The 21756-nt window shown below is 41.2% G+C and overlaps 2 protein-coding genes across 2 annotated transcripts in view; one reads left to right on the plus strand and one right to left on the minus strand.

The window, feature by feature from the left end:
- plekhh2 (pleckstrin homology domain containing, family H (with MyTH4 domain) member 2) overlaps positions 1 to 20174 on the minus strand; it is a 35433-nt gene extending 15259 nt beyond the window's left edge. Inside the window, exons 1-7 of the mRNA XM_088933998.1 lie at positions 20039 to 20174; positions 14615 to 14753; positions 1794 to 1856; positions 1143 to 1292; positions 902 to 985; positions 673 to 754; positions 236 to 424 (exon numbers count right to left, since the gene is read on the minus strand). Of these exons, the coding sequence (XP_088790124.1) occupies positions 236 to 424; positions 673 to 754; positions 902 to 985; positions 1143 to 1292; positions 1794 to 1856; positions 14615 to 14737 (691 nt within the window). The 5' untranslated portion in view covers positions 14738 to 14753; positions 20039 to 20174. The remainder of the gene's footprint in view (positions 1 to 235; positions 425 to 672; positions 755 to 901; positions 986 to 1142; positions 1293 to 1793; positions 1857 to 14614; positions 14754 to 20038) is intronic.
- A 371-nt stretch (positions 20175 to 20545) lies between these two features.
- thada (THADA armadillo repeat containing) overlaps positions 20546 to 21756 on the plus strand; it is a 113476-nt gene continuing 112265 nt past the window's right edge. Inside the window, exons 1-3 of the mRNA XM_088934345.1 lie at positions 20546 to 20597; positions 20862 to 20952; positions 21279 to 21371. Of these exons, the coding sequence (XP_088790471.1) occupies positions 21299 to 21371 (73 nt within the window). The 5' untranslated portion in view covers positions 20546 to 20597; positions 20862 to 20952; positions 21279 to 21298. The remainder of the gene's footprint in view (positions 20598 to 20861; positions 20953 to 21278; positions 21372 to 21756) is intronic.

Here is a 21756-nt window from a genome sequence, read left to right on the forward strand (position 1 = left end):
TGTGTTTATTCTGAAATCATGTGAACCACTAAGACTGCACAGACAGAGACCATTCACCTTTGAAGGCCACATGTGACTTCAAAGTCGTTTTGTGCACTTTAATTTAGGTTTACCGTAGCAAAGGGGATGGATACTTATCCAATCAACATATTTTAGTTTTGAATTATTTTCATATTTGTAACTTCTTTATACAAACACATGCAAGTACACTGCCCTTTTACACCCAGGCCCTCACCTGCTCCTACTCTCTCTTCTCTGTCCGCACTGCCCTCCTGCCTGCTGGTGATGGCCCGGTGGCCTGGTTCTGGCCTGGTCTGGACCTGTGGGCTCTTGGCTCGAACCTGGAAGCAGCCAAAGGTCAGGCTGCTGAGGCGCTGGGCCTCCCCAGGTTTCGGAGCTGAGCTGCACTGCTTCTGCTCAGTGGCTGCAACAGGACAGGACAGGAAAAGGTGGACAACATCAAAGCACAAAAAACTCACAGTGAGGATTACTCAGTCAAGGTATAAACATAGTATAATATAGAAAAACATGCTGGAGTACTGTAAAATCTAGGTAAACATGTGGTCGATACCATGCATAGTACAAATTATAGCAGATTGTAAAATTGAGAAAATAACACTTGTCACTGGGTTTAATTCAGACAACAAACAATTGTGAGACCTGTCTCCTTACCCTGCACTTGCTTCTGCAGTTCCTGGATCTGTGTGCTCTGTTGCTGTGTGGTGGTTCGCAGACTCTTGTTCTCAATCTCCAGCTGAGGGGGTTACAAACAAGAACAGAAGCACTTTTTTAAACTCCTTTAGCACACATGGATGGGTTGTCACATTTCATATATGTTGAAGCCAATTGCTTTCGCATACCAACTCAGTAAGTGTGCCACCAGACTATATTCCTACTATACCTCATGCAGCTTTACTGTCACCCATTCTTTGATCTTGGCAGCTTTCTCTTCCACAATCTTGGCCTCTTGGAGTCTCATTTTCTTCTATAACAGACCAGAACAAACTCAGTCTTAGACAGACAACAGAAGCCACTTTGAATTCCCTAAGAATTATCAGCTCTGTCTTTTCCATTTTTATTGCTAGGTCTGTTTCCCTTCTGAGACCAGCAGGCCTCCTGATGATGTGGCCCATGTACCATACCTGCTCCTCCAGCTGTTGCTCCAGCTGCTGGATGATGTCATCCTTCTCCTGAACCAGTGTCTGCAGGTCCTGGCAGCTCCGGTAGAGACGGTTCTCTGACTCGCTGGTCTGCACGTCTGCTGCCTTCAGCTTCTCCTCCATCACCTGGACCTGAGCATAGTCACACACACTGTAGGCAAGGGTGCTCTGACTGTGTGAGGTACAGTGGTTTCTTCACGGCATACAGAACGTACAGAACTATTAGCCCCCTGACTACAGTAGCTCTGTTGGTAGAGCATGAGACTCATAATCTCAGCGTAGTGGGTATGAGTCCCAAGTTGGGCGCAAGGTTCTCTAATAACCCACACTGGGCAGCAGCAGTATGGGGGGGCAGTGTTGGCTGTATCTGCGCGGGAGAAAGACCTGGCAATCTACTTCCGTATCTTGCCATGAAAACGCTATGGATAGTTACGGTGGAACTGTCCATAGGTTCGCCATGAACCGATACCAGCTTGACGGCACTCAACCACCAACACCACCACAGAATTATTAACAATGCCCTCATAATAAAACCAACCAGTTTTGCAGTAATGGCAGGACATGCCTCTTCTACTGTATGTCCAGACAAGTATCCTCTGGGTGACCAGCCCTCTTGTCCTCAGTACAACCTACCTGCTGGTGAGCCTTCTCTGCTCGCCGTTCTGCTTCCAGCACCTGCCTCTCCAGCTGCTGCATCTGAGGGGAGAGAGGTCAGTTATTTGTTTGTTTTTATGATTGGAAGCTAGATATTTCACTGGCCTCTAGGCCATCTCAATACTAAAATAAGGATCTAAATACTATTTCTACTATAGCACAGAGCTAAAAATCTGCTGCCTTGGCCTGGTTACCTAAATTCCTGTTTTATTATCGCCCCATGCATTTTTGCAACATTTTCACATTACACCCTAGGGTGCATTCAAACACCACATAAAACTGGGATGAGGTGGAGAATTAATCATCCTGTTTTTAGAGCTTTGTGTAATACAGCAGTAGCTGTCCTCAAAAGCCGATGAGATATTACACTTTAACAATCTTCCATAAATTCTGTCACTGTCTGTGATTGGTGGGCTCAACAAAGATGACAGATCCACTGTAACTTAGTGGGCAGGAGCCTTGTTATGAAAACAGAGCCCTTGTGTGGGAGTGAAAATAGCACTTTACGAGCAAAGATTCCTCATAAATTCCACAGTTAAGAAAGGAGAAAGTTCAAGAGGATGTAGACAGTTTCCAAACCCAATATACAGTATGTGAAAATGTTAGTTGTAGACAAGACAGCGTCTTAGTTAGTGTCCCATCACAGTGCATGTGAATAACCAAGTGAAGTGCATGCAGTTTGTTCTAGGGTGCAAAACTTTTTAATTCAAAACATGATTTGTCTGGGCAACTTTCCACCTTTCCATAGCACAACTGACACTCAGATGTATGTCTAACACATGTTGTCATATCCTTTGCCCCATCAGAAACTTTTTGAAGGTTGTTTAAAGTATTTTATTTTTATTTAGGTAAAAGCAAACTCTCCAGTACGAACTGTGATTATGATGCAATCAGTAACTCGTGAGAAAGCACTGACCACTCTTACAAATATACTGTATTTTTGGGAGCATAGTTCATAATTCATAGCACATAGTTCAGTAGCTCTAACAAAGCACTAACCACAAGTAAGCACTGATGGTTTAGCTACAGGTTGTTTAAAACTCCTCAGAGCAAATGTCATTTGAAAAATGCACATTGATGCATATTCCATTGTCAGATTGTGTATGAGGGGATCCATCACCACATGTGTTGTATCAGTACATACCAGGCACAGCAGAGCTCAGATCCTGGCTCCTACTGAACAGCTAATGAAAACCCTATTGCTGTAGCTTGGCCAGGAGTTGAAGAATTTGATTTGTTGAAATAAGAGCAGCGCAAGCTTTATTGTAAGAGGTACCAAGCCACATTCATTTGAACTGACTGATGGCAGCTGGCTAATACCTTCAGGGCTCTTGAAAGTGAAATGCTGTTTTCCACCCTGCGGGTGATTCACAAGGAGCTATGAATCACTGGGTGGCTTCTGAAAACATGAGGTAATAGCGGGAAGAGCTGCTCTCACTGAAAGACGGGCAGCAGTTTCTAGCAGAGCACTTCATACTGACCCCTAGGACTCAAAACGCAGTCTTTCTCTGCAACATGCCTGCAGTTTAGTGAAAGCCATCTGCCACCACACCACAGCTCAATGAAGGCCAGCTGACTCATCCATCTCACTTTCAGACTGATAAAAAACACATTCCGCGGTAAAAATAATCAGGAGAACAACTTAGAACTTCGATAATGGGTTGACAGGCATGTGATTCAAGATTTTTTATTTTATCTGAAAAAGGTACCTGACTAGGCTTTTAATTTACAACAGTGAAACATGAAACACGACAAATGATTCAAATCAATTTTGAATCTTCTGACCGAAAAGTCCACAAAATACTAAATCATATTTAAAAATGGACAAAGCTCTGTGGACTAAAGGCTGAATCGCAGTGGGTCTGATTTTTTTTCCTGTGGAAACACTACTGTATCTAATGCATTTGCTTGGGACAGGACAATAAGCCCACAATGGAAATAGTGACCCACGATTTTTTAGCAAATCATTTATTTTACAAAATAAGGCAAAGTCTTCTGGCTAGCAGGGGCCTGAGTGAAATTTCTCAGTCTTGGTCAAGGTCATACAGAGCAGCCCAGTGGAGTCATCTCCCAGGCCTTTAGCTGGGCCCTGGAGTGGGGTTCAACTTAATCTCTACTGAGCTCCCGCTTGTAGGCCTGGGTGTGCGTCTCAGACCTATCGTATATCTTTGTCTTGGACAAGGGTTGTGAGAGAAGCCTTTGCAGGTGTTCACCGCTCAGGATGTTTCTTCTTAATATACTTTCTTTAATTCTGAAGCAAAGGCAGGACGTGCCCTTTCTGTGAAGTGAAACAAATGGTCGTATGTACCCAAAAACATCAATGGATTTAATTGAAGATTTTCAGGCTAACTGGTTTGGATGAAACTTGACTCCACATTGAAATGGTCCTCTCAGGAATACTTTCTGTTTTTGAGTAGCTATCTGCACATATCGGCCTGTACAACTTTTATTCTCATTGTTCACTGCTTATCTGTCTAAAGAGACTGTGCTGTACCTCCACATTTACTTCAGAACGTAGCCACTGGTTCAGACTGCAGTGCGTCCTAACGTCCATTCTAGTTTGAGAGGGGTATCTGTGTCTCCCTAGTCACTCATTCCAGGCTCCTTGCCAGACCCCGCTGTGCCAACATACACAGTGAGAAAATAGGGCAGCCAGGCCAGCTGTGGGTAGGTTATGCTTAACTGTCGCTATGCTGTCTTTATACTACACATTTGCTGATTACTCTCATTCACAATTCCCTACATATTGTAAGACCAAAGCTGTGGAAAACATATGAGAGGCCTGGATACAGCTGTAGTAAAGCCAAATAGAAAATACTAAAAAAGAATTACAACATATCTGCAGTATATGATATAATATAATTTATCTATATTAAAGTTTTTAAAATGAAAAGTGTGTATTTTGGCAAGATATCATTCCTATAATAGAAAATCCTTTCTTGCCTTGCATGCACTAGTGAAGCTGCAGTAGGTTCCCTAGTTGGAATGATTAGTCTAATCTTTCCTTACAGACCCTAGTGTACCTTGCTCATAGTAAATAGGCATATTTTACAGATATTGTATACTCAGAGTATATATACTATGGTATGCAACTTAACATTATACTGTAGCTAAATGTGTATACAAAGAATAGACTTGAACTTACATGCACATATAAATGTTTCTGTGCTTTGTAAGTCAAATGACTCCTTTGGTGTGATGAAGCTCAAAAATATCTCCTGTATGAATAAAAATGATGTCTCTCTGCCAGACTGTTTCGGCAGCCAACTCCTGCACTCATGTGATTGCATTTTCAACAGCATTCCTACACACAGCTACTCACTACACGATTGTCTGCAAAAAGCCTCCTGCAAGTGACAAGACATGTTCCTCCTACTATATGACACTTTTAGTAACAAGAAGAAAAAATGAAGTCAATTACAGAGTTGCTTAGTGTCGGATTTATCTTATACAGCAGTCATATACAGATTAACTTCTCTTGAGATCGGTCAGATCCCATTAAGGATGTTCGAGTTTATTTCTAAATAAGGCTTTTTAAGAGTCTCTGCTGCAATGGCACTTTTACATTGTTTACATTCTATAACCCTAGAAAGAAAACAGACTTGGTTGAAATCCTAGGATTTCTTAACTCTTCCAAAACCAGAAGGCGGTTCAGATGCTTTTTTGTGCTGTCATTTGGACATGGCCATAAATAAAAGTAGGCTGTGGTGTGGTACAGTGGTTAGTCTTCTGAACTTATAATTAGATTGTTGTGGGTTCAAATTCCATGTGAGACATTGCTGCTGTACCCTTGAGACAATATTTCACCCAAAGAGCTCCACTAAAAAACTCAGCTACAGTATATAAATGGGTGCAAATATAAATCACTTGGGTTTAACGTGTCAGCCTAATAAACATGAAAAAAGAAAATGGGGTTTATAGTTGCCCATTGTAAATGCAAAATGGAATTGCTCTATGTTGAGTGGGTTTGTGATGATTAGCCGTTTCTTCGTGGAGAGAATGTCACATTAAAAGTGATGATGGCGAGACAGTCAAGAACAGTAAATGTATTCTGACAAAGATGTATTCCACTTAAAAGGTGCAGTACACTCTAGAATCCCGAGGCTCGTTTGTACAATGAATAAAACAGACTAAATGTTAATGATGACATAGTCAGAGGGTGAGTGTGTAACTTGGCAGTCTGCGGCTGCTGTGACATCTGGGTGTAATGGTTTTCTAAGAAAAAGTTTGTAGCTTTTCATAGATATTTTTTTTTCAATGGGTTAAAACCAGTCTGGGTGAAAAACAGTTAAAATTAAAGTCTCGGCTTGTGTGCTTTTCTGTTGTTCTGTGGTCAGTGCTGTAGCCTGCTGCCTTAGCCCCCCATCATCCCACACTGGTCCCGGTTAAGGCGGCTCCCAGCCCATTCCTGGAATTCCTGTGCTCCCCCCCCACGCGCGCTGTGGCCAACGCACAATGCCTCTCTGTGACTGCCCGGGCTCAGGCACCCATCAAAGAGCCAGCCACAGCCTCACACACACACAAGCCACACACTCATCCTGCACATCCCACATCCCAGTTTCACAGCCTCTCCTCCGATGACTGAAAACGACAACGCAGCACAGTGTGCTGCTCCTCCTCAGCTGTGGTACTGGGTCTTAGATTAGCTAGCGGCTCACTCATTAAACCATACCCCCCGGCTTGATCACTGGCAATGTCTCTGAGCCCTGACACACGGATGTTGTGCCCCGAGAGGAATTAAGTGAAACGCTAACTGAAAGTGAAAGGGTTACTTTCTGCTATTCTGCAAACCAACACCTAAATTGGAAGCAAATGTTTGTTAGTATTTGAAGTCTAAAATGGTACATTTATTTCCAGAATACTGCAGGCAGAGAAAGACAGTCTTTTATCCTTGCCTTCTAAGTGTTTTTTAGTCGCCATTTCATTTTCATTTTCTCAAATACAATAAAATGCAATACTCAATCAACAATAACCATTCCCCATCTCAGAAATACTTCCCTGAGGACCCTTAAAATAAAAAAAGCTACAATGGAACCCCCAAGAAACAAGGCTTTAAGTGTGTCAGCAGAAGCGCACAAAATCCATCCATCCATCTTCTAACCGTTTAATCCAATGCAGGTTTGCAGGCAGGTAACGGCCAAAGACAGGGTACACCCTGGATGGCACACCAGTCCATGGCAGGGCACAGACACACACGCACACACTCTACTAGAAGCCAATAAACCTACCAGTATGTCTTTTGACTGGGGCAGGAAACCAGTGCACCTTTACGAAATACACACGAACATACAAACGCCGCACAGATCACACCCCAGGTTCGGTACTGAACCCAGAGCACCAGAACTGCAGGCAGCAATGTTAACCAGTGTGACATCATGCAGTCCACCCTGGAGCCTATTAGTCAGAAGTTTCATTTAATTATATCAGGCCAGGATGCAGTGAAGGCAGGACAGGCAATGCAGAGATTTTAACTGCAGTCAGGCCAGCCAGTCAGATCCATTCCTGCTTCTGTGAGAGGCCTCTCTTCTAGGAGTTTTCTGGCATGATCTATGTGAGGAATTTAAAAATGCCTTTAAATCATAATCTGTTGTCATGCCCAGCAAAAGAGAAATGCCTTTAAAATATCTTTGCCAACTGAAGCTTGTGGCATTTTTGACACATGAGGCACAAGTTACAAAAGAGAATTCTTCTGCGCGAAACACTGGAAGAGGAACACAAGTAGAATTCTGGTATATTTCCCTTACGTTTCAAGAAAGATTTATTCCTAGAAAAGGCAAAGCTGGGCACCCTGAACACTGGACACAAAGAGTGTCAAAGGCATGGAGCGCAGGACTGAACACACGTGCTTATCTGCACACCAGTGGGTCTTGAAGCCTAACCCTTCCACTTCCACACCCTGGAGAAACAGCGACTCTTCTCCCTCCTGTCACATGACACTGCAGCTGGGCCAGAACACAAAACTCTCTAATCGCCCTCTCTGGTGGAAAAATGAAAACTTTCCACCCACATTTAGATGCAAGACGCCCATTCTGAAGCTATATTCTTTTTCCAGCTTTTTATACTTTATATATGACATTGTGATGAGAAATATGCATCTAGATATGTATACATGAATAAATGTAATTTTTTGTTTGCTGTAAAGGTTATAATAGTAGATAGACTAGGGATAATAATGATCTGTGGATTTCTAATATCTTTGAAACCCTGTTCTTTTCGTTCCAATCACTGATCCTTTAAAAATGCAGTCTTTAGTGAGGAAGTTGCCTCATTAGTGTGATGGTAACCAAATGTGTTCTCCTTACAATAAGGGATGCTTGACAACAGGGGGTGGAGTGTGTGTTGTCTGATATTAAGTGCATTAGATTAATCTTTAAAATATTGCTTAAATCTGTGGAAATATCAAGCTTTTGAAACTTTACAATCAGTAGAAAAACATGATTGTGTGTCCACAGAAACCAAGTCATCGAAGAAGCAAGTACACTGAACTGCCATCATACACAGACATAAATGTCGGTATATGATAAAAGTTATCATTAAGAGATTCAGATTTATTAGCGAATCTTGGGATTACAAGGAAGAAGAATGAATGATTACTGTTCTCTCTTCCCACCTTTATGTACAAACTTATTTCAAACTTTGCATAATACTGTACATATACATGACTTCCGTATATGATTATATGTAAGTAGAAAAGGCAGAATTAAAAGTCTTTTTAGACAGATCTGCCCTCTTAGCATAGTAAAATTTGAATAGCTAATTAATATTTATTCCCATAATTCACAGTGATTGTATACTCTTAAAAAAACATAACTCTGAAAGGTTCCCCTGTAAACAATATACAGTATACGATATATTTTATACTATGTTTAATTATGTATATATTGAATATACTATCATTGTGTACTCACCCATTGTTCAAAATGTATATCTATGGCTCAGTTTCAACGTACAGAAAAAAAATACTTTTTGTCATCATGAAGGCAGTAATATCCATTCCTAAGATAAACTTCTGAAATTGAACTAACTCAGTAGCTAGATTGATTTGTGTTTTATTGAGAGAGGTAAAAGGCTTAGCCATGGTGTTTAAAGACCTATGGTATGAAACCTATTGAGTTCATCTTTTTAATCAGGTAGGATCAAGGCAGAGCCCAGCACTCTGAGTCCCAGTCTAGGAAACAGGCAAGTAAGCATTTTTAGTCCTGTTGTTGTTGCTACTTGAAAGGGTTTGTCTCTTCATGGGGCTCTACTCTGCCTCCCGCAGCTAGAAATTACATCCCACAGAAATGTGGAATAAATCAGGATTTGCCAGGGAAAAAAGAGAAAGTTTCTGTAAATTAGAACACATATTTTTCAAACTGAATGCGGTTTCAGCTTTTGAACCCAGACTCATATTGGGCATTTAAAAAGTCTCATCTGGTCTCCCTGCAATTTTAGTTCTTTACTTCCTAACATATTAATTCTCAAGATGATTTCCAAAGTTTTTCTCTCAGTGCTTCGCTTTTTCTAATGCCAAATAAACTCAACTCAATGTGCCAAGTAAATGTATAAAAGTAAGATAGAGGCCTCTTTTTGTAGCGATGCTGGGGCTTGCAAAGTTTGCACAAAATTGAAGGACAACATCTTTAAAAAGTATGTGCTGTAGGATATTCTTTTGCTAATGTCTGCAGAAGGACACCCCAACATTGTTTTTGATCTCAAAACAATTAACCATTAACCACAGCTTGCCACCAGACTTCTCTGGACTGACTCCTCGACAGCAGTAATATAATCATTGCATTAAGACAAGAAAACAAAAAGAACTTTAAAGAACTTTAGTGTGTAAAGCAGTCTTGTGTATGAATGTGCATTACAACTGTATTGCCTAAAGGTCTTACCATTTTTAAGAATCACTGGCTATAACTTAATATACATACTGTACAATCAGCTACATGTCTTCGCCTTGTGAAAAATAACAGTCCCATTGCACGACTCCAATGCATTTAAATCAGAAATTGAGATCCCTGATAAATAAAAATACTTATTCAGATCCATAAAAACGGAGCAGAAAAGTTTGCTACTAAGACTGTTGGTCTTCTTTGCCTGGGTGTGAACGTGTCGAGGTAGGCAGAGGGAAAATATAAAGGCACATTGTTATCTGGGGCTGTCAGAGCGGCTCGCAGTGGGATTCCCCATGAGTGATGGGAGACTCAGATCCTGCTGATTTATTCCAGTTCACACAAATGTCAGGAGGCTTGGCCAGAAAAGAGGCATTCTGGAGAGGACCAGCCCAGAGTAAACAGCTGTATGCCAAAAATGGAGAAATGTAGGCTACACACTTACTGCTTCTCACTTCCTGTGCAGTGTGCTTACTGTTTACAAATGAAGGAATGTTACTCCCTAGGGTAGGTTTTTGATTATGAGATTATTTTCTCTGCTCAGCCCTTTCTCTCCCCCTCTGTCTTCTTCCTTGTTCCATCATTTACAGTATTTCTGCTCTAAAATATATTTTATAAAAGCTTTAAACTCCTCCTTGTAGCACGCATAAATGAACCTTTTTTCTTCCATACTGTATGATAGTTTCACCCACCACAGCACCCAATGTGTGCAAAGGGGGCTGAGAGTCAGACATTCTAGGCTTTGTCCAGCTCTCAACAGGACAGCAGTGTTCAGAATTACTAAAGCAAACATGTGCAGAGAGGAGCCTTTCTTCCACAATCCACACTGCTGAGTTTTGTGAATACTGCTACACATATCCACTGTCCAAGCTCCAGACTTTGCCCAAGAAAAAGTTCACTGTCATTTTAAAATTTCAGAATTAATCATGCTCTCACTCCATTTCCTATCTAAGGGGTGTATGGTCCGAGGAAATGAGTTAACAGAGTTTTAAATGCCAAAGATGAGAGACTAGGCACTCCAGAGTGGCTCAAGCAGTAACGTTGGTCATTGCTAGTTTAAGTGGGTAGCTGCGTCAGCATGCGTAGGCTGCAAAGGAACAAGTAATAGGTTTATTCCATGCTGAAAAAAAGAAGAAAGAGAACACAACGTTTCGGCCGTGGAGCCTTCTTCAGGTGTGAGAGAGACAGGGCAGTAGGCAAAGGTAAAGTAGCGGGAGAACAAAGGTTGGGAGGGAGGAGGAGTGAGAGGCGGGAGCAGGGGACAGAAAGAGAGGCCAATCAAGAGGTGTGAAGTCAGAATGGGTGCAGAGAGGTGTGAAATGAAACTTCCAATGAATGGAGAAAATTTAAAAGAACAGTAGTCTGTCGTTAAGGGAAGGGAGAAGGTGTGATCCTAGCTGCAGAATAATTTTAGTTTCGGTGGTCTTTCTGATGTATGAGTTTGGAAAACCGTCTTTGAGAACACAGACGGAGAGATTAGAGTGGTCGTGGCCGTCAGAGGTGAAATGAGAAACAATGGGCTTGGAGAGATCTTTAATCTTTACAGCCCTGACGTGTTCTCTGAAACGGTCTCCGAGTCTCCTTGCAACAGACCTTGCAACAGAGCTCGCTGTATCACCTGCAAATACACAGCCACCACCACACTCATTCAAGGCCCCTCAGGACAATTCCGGATCACCCAGACAGCATCTTGTACCTCCAGCAACCTTATTTACTGTATCTCTTGCAGTAAATGCCCAGCCATCTACATTGGAGAAACAGGAAGGAGACTCAGAGACCGTTTCAGAGAACACGTCAGGGCTGTAAAGATTAAAGATCTCTCCAAGCCCATTGTTTCTCATTTCACCTCTGACGGCCACGACCACTCTAATCTCTCCGTCTGTGTTCTCAAAGACGGTTTTCCAAACTCATACATCAGAAAGACCACCGAAACTAAAATTATTCTGCAGCTAGGATCACACCTTCTCCCTTCCCTTAACGACAGACTACTGTTCTTTTAAATTTTCTCCATTCATTGGAAGTTTCATTTCACACCTCTCTGCACCCATTCTGACTTCACACCTCTTGATTGGCCTCTCTTTCTGTCCCCTGCTCCCGCCTCTCACTCCTCCTCCCTCCCAACCTTTGTTCTCCCGCTACTTTACCTTTGCCTACTGCCCTGTCTCTCTCACACCTGAAGAAGGCTCCACGGCCGAAACGTTGTGTTCTCTTTCTTCTTTTTTTCAGCATGGAATAAACCTATTACTTGTTCCATTGCTAGTTTAAGCCTGGTGATCCAGCCCTACATGTGGAGTGTCTTGCAGGACTGCCGAATTTGCAGATGTTCCCACGGTGTCAGCTCCTGCATGTGTTCTGTCCTGACCAGTCTGGGCACTGGCAAGCTCTCAAGCAGTGGTGGCTTGTTAGATGTGGCACAGGCTATAGTACAGGGAATTCTGACCAATCCCACTTCAAGCATGTTTTAACCTGTCAGACAGCATGTAAAACAGACAAGAATCTCTGCCCTTTGCTTGATTTTCTATCCATGCATTGTGTTCACTACTGAGCACTGATAACGGGAAAAGAATCTTCTGACATGCTGAACCATGGGCTTATCACAGGAAAGCTGAGTTTGTTTACCTTAGGTCTGCCTGTATTCTTTCAGTCTGTTATAACAGAAAACTGGAGCTGTAAAGTGTGCCCAACAAAATCCCACATTAAAAACCACGATTCAGAAAATGACTTTAAAAAATGAAATGTGGTTTTCCTGTCATTCCTTGACAACCACAGTATTCATTCCATTCTCTGTGCAGCCACAAAAAGACCGGTCTCTACTGGTTGAATAGATTGTGAAAAAGTGTCAACTGTGAAAATTAACCCTAAAAGAGGGCCCACAGCCAATGGACCCTTTCTTCACCAGGAAGACTGCCGCACATGAGAGAGAAGTAAAATGCTGACTTTCTGTGGTTTCGGAAACCTCGAGGACACCGACAAAGTCACATCAAAGGACTTTTTACAGAATCAACAGGAAAATACAAACCATAGAACACAGGTGGATAATATATATTAATATAATAATATATACACATAGGGTTGTGGGTGTCTGGAACAAGATTTTATGCCATCTTGTTGAAGCTAAGGATGAGATCCTCAGATCAATTAGCTAAAACCAATCAAACTAGCGAGATGGACAGGAAGGCCTCGGCTCGTTTGTAACCTTTCTTATATTGTTAAATCCATGCCCATGCATTTCTGCGAATCATTGTGTTTGGCATGCTATGGAAGCCCAGGGAAAAGCAAAATCACCATAATTACATTTCTGTTTCATTAGATGTTATCAGAGGGAGGTCTGCCCTCCAGACAGGTGAAAGAAATGCAAGTCTGAAGAAACACAAAAGTTTTCTTTTCAGGGTAACCCCCACAGCACGGATTAACTTTTTACAGAGATGCCGAGTCAGAAGAAAGTGGCTAATTAACTTTTAGCAACCTGAACAGCCTGCCAACATTGCCTTAACTCACTGCTTCTGGGACTGGCCTAGCAGGCCTGCAGCTGAAGGGACAGAAGTAGGCACTGGCTGCACCCGAGCTGGAGAAGCTCCAATCTGATGTCCTTCACTCCAGGCCTTTAGGCTGCAGAATGGTTTACTTTGCTGTTCAGTCACCTTCAGAAGACCAGTTTCTTTCTTTTAATTGTAACTTGGGCATTATACACAATTCAATGGATAAAACCCAATAATGGTAAAATTAATACTGAACTGATTTTTGCAAACAACGTGCTACCAATTCCTATTCTGCACAACGGAACTGTCGTCTGGACCTGGGGGCTTGAATGGGTTTGGAATAAAGTGGTAGCACGTTAATTACACTCTCTACCCTTCCTGCAGGGCTGTGGTCACAGCACTGTTTGTACCAGACTGAATTATTTCTCTCCAGAGAAATGCCTCCAACCAGAGTAGATACACTGCAGGGGCTGGTCAAAGAGAAAGAGAACCAGGAACTGCAACAGCGCAATCTGGGAAGCATTCCTGCTCCATCACCGCCCAAACACATGGAGCACGGTAAAGCGGCACGTCATGTTTCCACACTTTCTAAGACCTCAGAAGTCTGGGAAGGTGTTATGGCTTTTGCTAGTCTTAACCCTCTGAGGTACAACAGTGTTTCACATGGAATAATGACATCCAAGAATCAGGTGCCTTGTGAATGCTGTTTATCGAGTATTTATGTATATTAAGTTATGTCTTAACCCAGGTGGTAAAGAGGGAACCTCCTGGCCACTGGACCATTCAGAGAGGGGAGTGAACCAAGGGGCTGCTGCAAAGGTGGAGATGGGGTGGAGGTGAGATGAATGGGAAAAATGTGAGAAGAGATGTCTGAAAGAGATACACGTATAGAGAAAGTCAGTAATGAGTGGGATTTAGAACAGCTCAGTGAGACCAGCTTGTCTGTCGTTATCCCTCCTGAACGTCACGCCTGTTTACCTGGTATCATTCAAGCATCCAACAAATGCATGATTAGGGCACATAGGCATCTCAAATAGGAGCTGTCTGTGTCATTGCACAGGCAGATTTAATTTTACTTAGATGCCATGCAGCTATTCTAAAATCCAACTCTTTGAGGATATAAACATTGCAGCACTGTGACTGACACTGAATTAGGCAACACCTGCTTCCACTATGAAGTGCGTGCTGACACTGATTTAGCCTTCAGTTACTATTGCTATTTACCTGTAAAAAATCAAAACATACAGTAAATTATGGTAATAAATTAAACTCCCCAAATTAATGCATTTTGGGTTAGTCTGTGATTATTTTTGCTTATGGCACGTGGCTACAGCTATGCTATCAGCTTTGGATCAAACTGGAACAGAATACGTTGATCTGACTATAGTCCTGGATACCAGATGATTGTAGTTGGCAGGCTATCAGCCTAGTAGCAGCCCTGGTGTACCTTCTCCGCCAGGAGCTCCCGGATCTTGCTGGCCTGCACTCTGAACTTCAGCAGCTGGCTCTCCAGGGTCACGCATCTCTCCTTCCAGTCCACCTGCCCGGCACACTCCACCCCTTCCGCCATGGCCAGCACCCACAGCCTGGGAGAGGGAGACAGGAAGGAGGCAGAGGGGAGGATGGGATGGGGGAAGGGGGTTAAGGGAGAAAGAGAGAGTGAGGGGATGAGACGTTAGGGACTGGATACCTGATTCACCAATCTAAACCCCTCATCAGCCTTTTCTGCCCCTTGTGTGCCTTTACTGAATTTTCAACACCTGTCGCTGGGCTGCACTGTAAATGCAAATAGGAAAAGAAAATATTCCCATTGGCCAGAATTTAGTTCCGGTCCTGAAGAGCCACAGCGTCTTCAGGTTTTTACTCCAGCTGAGATCTGAAAGACTTCTTTGGATCAATCAGTTATTTAACTAAACTGTTCTCCAGGTGTCAGATCACTGACAAGCAAAGGTCACTTCTAAAACCCACAGGGCTGAGGCTTCCCAGAAGGGAGGTTGCAGACCCCTGCCCTTGGCTGAAAGAGTGGCTCCCTGCATTCATGAGGCTCGAACAGAGAGAGGTTCTGAGGCCAAGTGAAGTAGTGAGAGATCTGAGCTGACACACAATGCTGTTTGCCATCACGTACCCACTGCACCCCATTAAACATATGCTTTCACCCACTACCACCCCTCCGAAAAACTAAATAGGAAAAGCAAAACATTTAAAGGAAAGACAATAATTAATTAAACAAAGGAAAGCAACCTAACTAAATAAAAAAAACAATAAGGCTTGATAAATATTTACACAAAAGGGACTAAGAAGATATATCCAAGACTGAAAACATACACAGAATTTCCTTTGAACTTCACTTTTATTTACCTTTTATTATTAAGGCAGTATAGTATATACTGTATAGTATATACTGTAGATGCAGATGCACAATGAAAATGCATCAATAGCCTTGAGCACATATTGTAATTTGTAGTTTAAAAAGTGATCAGATAGATTTAGTGTTTGAGTAGTATTCTTCCTTAGAACAAAATATTGAGCTCAAGTTATGTGATTTCACAAAATGTCAGGTGCTTTGTATTTAGCATTTGAACTGAGTCACAGATGCCAAGATGCACCTGATTGTGCTTGATAGCTTCTTTTCCTTGGAATTCATGATACCATAAAGATACCTGAGCTGAAGTAAAACATGTTACCAAATCACTCCACTATTGAAAATACTACTATCGAATACCTGCCAATGGAGGTAGAGTATTTACTGTAGTATACTTTCTGAAGCACAGAATATTGGTCTGTTTAATTACAAACCAAATTGTTTTCATGTGGTTTTCATTGCATAAAACTTCCTGGGATTCCTTCATTTCTCTTAAGATGGTTAACAGATGAGAACTAAGTCAAAAATAAACATTTATGTGGTAATAGCCACTCCTTATTAGACTGGATTACATACAAAGCTAGTTCAAACATATAATCACATATTTTTCATGAGGTTATTTTCAGCAGATTCCAAAAACAGGAATCCTCTAATAACCAGCAAAAACCATTACGTCTTTTCCACCCAAAGACATCCAAATGAGAGATTTTATGATGGTCAAATGTACTTCTATAAGAAAATAATATAATAATGTTCAGCACAACCTACTGTCAACAGTGTACATCTCTTTATAATAAATGGACTCCTAGTCTTTTAGCCTTATTGAATGTAAAGTAAATTTGATTGTGATTGATTCATAATGCACTTGAATGCAAATATTTATTCACCTTCATCTTCTAAACAACCTAAACCAGGTAGAATCCAGAAACTCTTCCTTCTGCAAAATATACCTTGTCATGATGTGTATTTTAATTTGTTAGGCCAACATGATGAGAATGAAAAAAAAACACATTCAGGCCCAGAGATCAATAAATGAATGTGAAGGAAAGAGATTTAATTATTAGTGCACAGCTTGCTATCTGGAGTGACACACATACTCTCACCCACTCACCTGACCTCCCTGCTGACACACGACCCACACAGCACCCACACACCTCACTGACTGATCGGCTGTGCTCCCCCACATCTGCGGCCTACTCTGTCATCCTCCCCGTCTCTCCTCAACTGCTACACTCTCTATTTCCACAGCTAGTGAAGTTGACAACTGTAAATGACACCCTGAGAGAAAAAACATCTTTTCTACTGTTTTCTGACAAACCAGAAAGCCCATCGCTCCCTCAGTACCTCAGATAAAAACAAGTACTTAAAAAGTGTAATTTGACAATCATTTTAGCTGTGTTGATGTACTGAAGATTTTGGCACTTAGCACTCTGTAACACTCAACTCCTTCTTTTAACATTGCACCCCACTGTAAAGGTTTTTTTGTTGCTGCATTTTGTATTCAGAAAGCCATAAAAAAAAATTCTAATATGGAGAAGATAAAATGTGGTAAAAATGAAATATTTCTCCTCAGCATGTTGGTACTGCACAGTGACGCAGTGGTTAGCATTGCTGCCTCGCAGTGCTGGGTTCAATTCTGGACCTCCCAGTGTTTGTGTGGGTTTTCACCGGGTGCTTTGGTTTCCTCCCACAGTCCAAAGACATACTGGTAGTTTGTCTTTGGACTGTGAAGAAGAACCTGGCTTCTTTGAAAGTGACCTCTGGTGTGAGTGTGTCCGTGTTTCTGCCCTGTGATGGACTGGTGTCCCGTTCAGGGATTATGCTACCTTGCACCCGGTCCTTTCCTGGTCATGACGTAGAACTGTGATTTAAAGGCTAATCCCTCAGTGGCTTCAATCGCTTGAGCAATGAGAAGTGGCCTCACAAAGATATCTTATCATGCCAGACAGCCCTTAGAAGAGAGGCCTCTCACAGAAGCAGGAAAGGATCTGACTGACTAGTCTGGCTGCGGTTAAAATCTCTGCATTGCCTGTCCTGCCATCACTGGATCCTGGCTTGTCTTGATATTATTTATATGAAACTTCTAACTAATGGGATCCAGGGTGGGTGGCACGATGGTGCAGTGGTTGGCATCGCTCGTTTGCAGTGTAAGTGCTCTTGGTTCAGCTGGACCTCGGATGACATCTACATGGAGTTTCTGTGTTCTCCCTGTGTTTGAATGAGTTTCCTCCAGATGCTCTGGTTTCCTCCTACAGTCCAGAGACAAGCTAGTAGGTTAACTGGCTTCTAGGAAAAGTGTGAGTGTGTGTGTTTGTGTCTGTGCGTCTTCCCTGCAGTGGACTGGTGTCCCTCCCAGGGTGTATTCTGCCTTGAACCTGTTGCTTTCCGTTGCTTCTTCTGGCTCAATCCTAAACTGGAAGTGGTTAGGAAAGAGATGGACAAATGGATGTTTATGTCTAAAAAAGAAAGTCCTATGAATGCCCCACCTCGAAGCTTAAGGATCTAAAGAGAAAAGCTTGATATGAAAGAATAAAATATTATCACATTAGGTGTTTAATGGTACAGCCTCAGAGTGTGTGCTGACTGATTTGTAACATCTCTGGCCTTTAATGATTGCAGATATACTATATGGCCAGTAATAAAATTGAGCCAGACCAAAGCATGACTATAGTGCAGTTTTGGCTCCTACAATCCTTTCCAATCTATAATCTCTCATCGTGCTACATCATACTACCCATTACTGAAAATCAGATATCATCGTTTTATTTAATTTTAAATTCTGTTGAATACTTGTTAGTCAGATGTATTGTATTGTAATAATCCTTCACATTATTTACAACAATAACTCTGTCTTGCATTTGTTGGCTTAGTCTAGTAAGCTAACTAGTAGCTAACAAAGAGTCTAGTAAGCTCTTTGGTTAGTACAATCTGGCCTCTCTAATTCAGCTGGTGATGTAATTTCTCATTTCTCCACCTGTTCTTCTGCGTAGTGGGGATGCTGGTGGCCACACATCACCCAGATGAGCTTCAGATATGAAAGAAGTGGTCGCCTCCTTTATTTGTTAAGTGATTTTGGACTGTTTAGGATGAAAAAGTTCAAAACTTGCACTTACTCATTATTAACTGTTTTCATGACTTTTAAAGTTAAGCCTTACATTTATAACTTGGAAGATACATGGAAACATCTATACAGACTGAATAGATGTACAGTATATTAAAATTTCAAGTGGCTTGAAGAAACTTACCGAACAAGAACAGACAGCCTGGAGGAAGGACATGGTTATTGTTCTCTATAACTGCCCCTTTATCAGGTCTGACTTTATGGCTTGGAGGTTAATCTGTTATTTTTCTTACAGCCTTTCTTGGAAATTGCTGCATCATTTACTTTTGTCAGTGAATTGCTTGATTTGTTAGTGCTTAAAATGCAAAATGGTTTGTGTGTTCCAGTAACAGTATGTCATAATGTAATTATTTTTGTTGAAAGGTACAGTAGTGATTATAAACCAATCCCCTGGCTTCTTTCAAGAAACGTCTGCCTGAGATCCTGGGATGAATTAGCTACTAACGAATTAGCTACTTACGACGAGATCGGCTGAATGACCTCCTCTCATTTATAACCTTTCTTAAGTTTTCATGCTCCCGTCCTAGCTTCTGGTTTTCATTAAACCTCAAATACTGAACAACCTACAGTATTCAACTTAATTAATCAAGATTAAGATCTACAGCCACTGGCTGAAGACATTTCAATACTCTCTAGACTCAATCTGTTGTAGCAAGATTAGTGCTTTGAGTTGAAACTGACCATAATAATACATTAAATATGTGTCTAACCAGATAAGTCAATGGGGAACAAATGCTGGTTTATCATTTAACGTGCTCGAGTAAAACAAATTGAAGTTTGATTGAGCATCGCATGGGGGACACTAACTGAAACATAATTAAAATCTGATCCAAAGAGTTTATATACTATATATACTTGACACAGTGCTACAGACAAAAGTACCTAACGTCAAAATTTACAAACCATGTGGGTGCAAACGCTTCTCTTACAATGTACAGACATTATGACTGCAAATATAGCACTGCTATTCACTATGTGGGCGAACATTTCAAATCTATTAATATATTATTTTACAGAAATTAACATTTTAATGTTAATGAAAATAATATGTATCATTCGTAATAGTGCAGGACAGTTCCGCAACAGCTGTATAACGTCACTTGATATTGCAATATCATATTATATAATAAAGGGTTAAATATACGTCCCCTAAGAAATACTGTAGGAATGCTTTGCTCTTTTTCCCCAGGTTTTAGAAATGCAGTCTTACTCAAAAACATGTCGAAGGTCAGTTTTCTCCTTCTCCACAGTGCTGAATGTTTTAACACAATGTGAATTGTGTATGATTTTTCTCCAGAACATAGTGTATAACGTAAAAGCAATGCAGAAGCAGTCCCAAATCTACTTTTCTCAGTTATTAATGAAGAACTGTAAAATTAAATCCTTACCCAGCAATATGAGGGAAAATACAGTTTGGAGATAATCTGGCTTCTATTCCATATCGATCATATCTTCCGTTGCCTTATTCCCATCATATGAACCTAATTGTGGAATAAAAATGAGGAATTCCACACTTTCACCAAAGTTTCCAGTTTCAATAGTGTGTCCCACTTTGGAAATCGCCTGGCAATCATGGGGCGTTACAACGCTCGGATGTTGGCCAATCAACAGATAGCAAGGCGTGTCTATGCATATTATTCAGGAGGGGAAATGTAAATTGATTGACAGTCAGATGAACGGCTCAGGAGAGGGTTGAAGAGGAGGAGGCGTGTAGGTTTTCGAGCATCTGTCCACTCAATGTAGCCCGGAGGCGGGTTTCCTGCTCCCGGAATTGACGTGCTACACGTGTAGCACGGCTACAGTACGGCAGCCTCTGGTTTATCGCTTTGACGTCTGTGCAGTAAATGAAGTAATTCATACAAAACGTGTGAGTTTTTTGTGCGCTTTGTTTTACTGGAAATTATGCTTTCAGTTCACGATTACTTTGGGCACGCATTTACTGTCAGTGTATGGGCAAAGGAGCGACCTTTTAATATAAAGTGCATGCTTTCCTTTGTAAACGCTTTCATTTATTGGGGAAAACACATCAGAATTAATCTGCACTTGTACGTTATTATAACAGTTATATCGCTTTGTAGTATAATACAGTCACTGTAAAATACAGAACACGTACAGCACGTTTTTAATTTAAACAGTTAACTTAGAATCCTTTATATATTACATTTATATTGTATACTCTTTTGTTTAATGCTATTATTTGTGATTTTGCAGGATTTTGCATTTGTAGTTGACTGGCATTGCCGTGATTTTAGACGATCAACATGAGGCATGAAGTCACGTTAGTTTATTTCTACATCTGTAGGTAATTTTAATGACGTCCCTACTTACTCTTCCCTTCAGTGTTTCCTATTGCTCAGAGGATATCCTGCGAGACATCACTTTGAAATGTTGTTTACTAACCAGAAAATCGTTTATTAACCTACTTGTGCTAGTTACGCGAGAGGGAGTCAGAGTACATTAAAAATAAGAGAATTACAATGGATAATTTTACAGTTATGCAGGCATTTAAGTACTGTATTTAACTTAAAACGTGATTCTTGTGCTTGTAAGCATTAGACAAATTCTTTGTGAAGTAAAAATTACTCAACAGGTCTGTGAACTCTCTTCCCGCTCACTCTTTTCTTGAAGGATTGTAAGTTGTTAGAAAAATGGTTTTAAAGAAGAAAGAGGTTAAAGTGGAGGCCCTTATCCTGGACAGTGGACAGCTGGAGAATCTGGGTGGTGAGTACAGGATGATTGTTGAAGGACAAGGGAGGACGTATGAGTGTACAGTATTAGTCACCACATTGCAAAAACGATATTGGTGCTTTGGAGTTTGGCCAAAAAAGAACAACCAGGTTTTCCCTGGACTTAAAGGAATGTTCTACACGGGTAGATAAATAAAGAATTTCAAGAAGTTGCCGTAATTAATTAACATCAAGCAATACGACAAGCTTGATGACCTGAATGGTCTTGTCTAGTGTGTGACCTTTCTTATATTCTTTTGATCTAAATGAAGAAAACTGATCCTCTCAACTGGTGGTCATCTTTGCTTCCAGTAGTTCCAGAAACTAAACTGGATGTCATTACTGTTTAACATTCATACTTATGGACATGTAGTCTTTCT

The sequence above is a fragment of the Atractosteus spatula genome, chromosome 15 (genome assembly GCF_055471065.1).
Source record: "Atractosteus spatula isolate fAtrSpa1 chromosome 15, fAtrSpa1.hap1, whole genome shotgun sequence".
NCBI lineage: Eukaryota > Metazoa > Chordata > Actinopteri > Semionotiformes > Lepisosteidae > Atractosteus > Atractosteus spatula.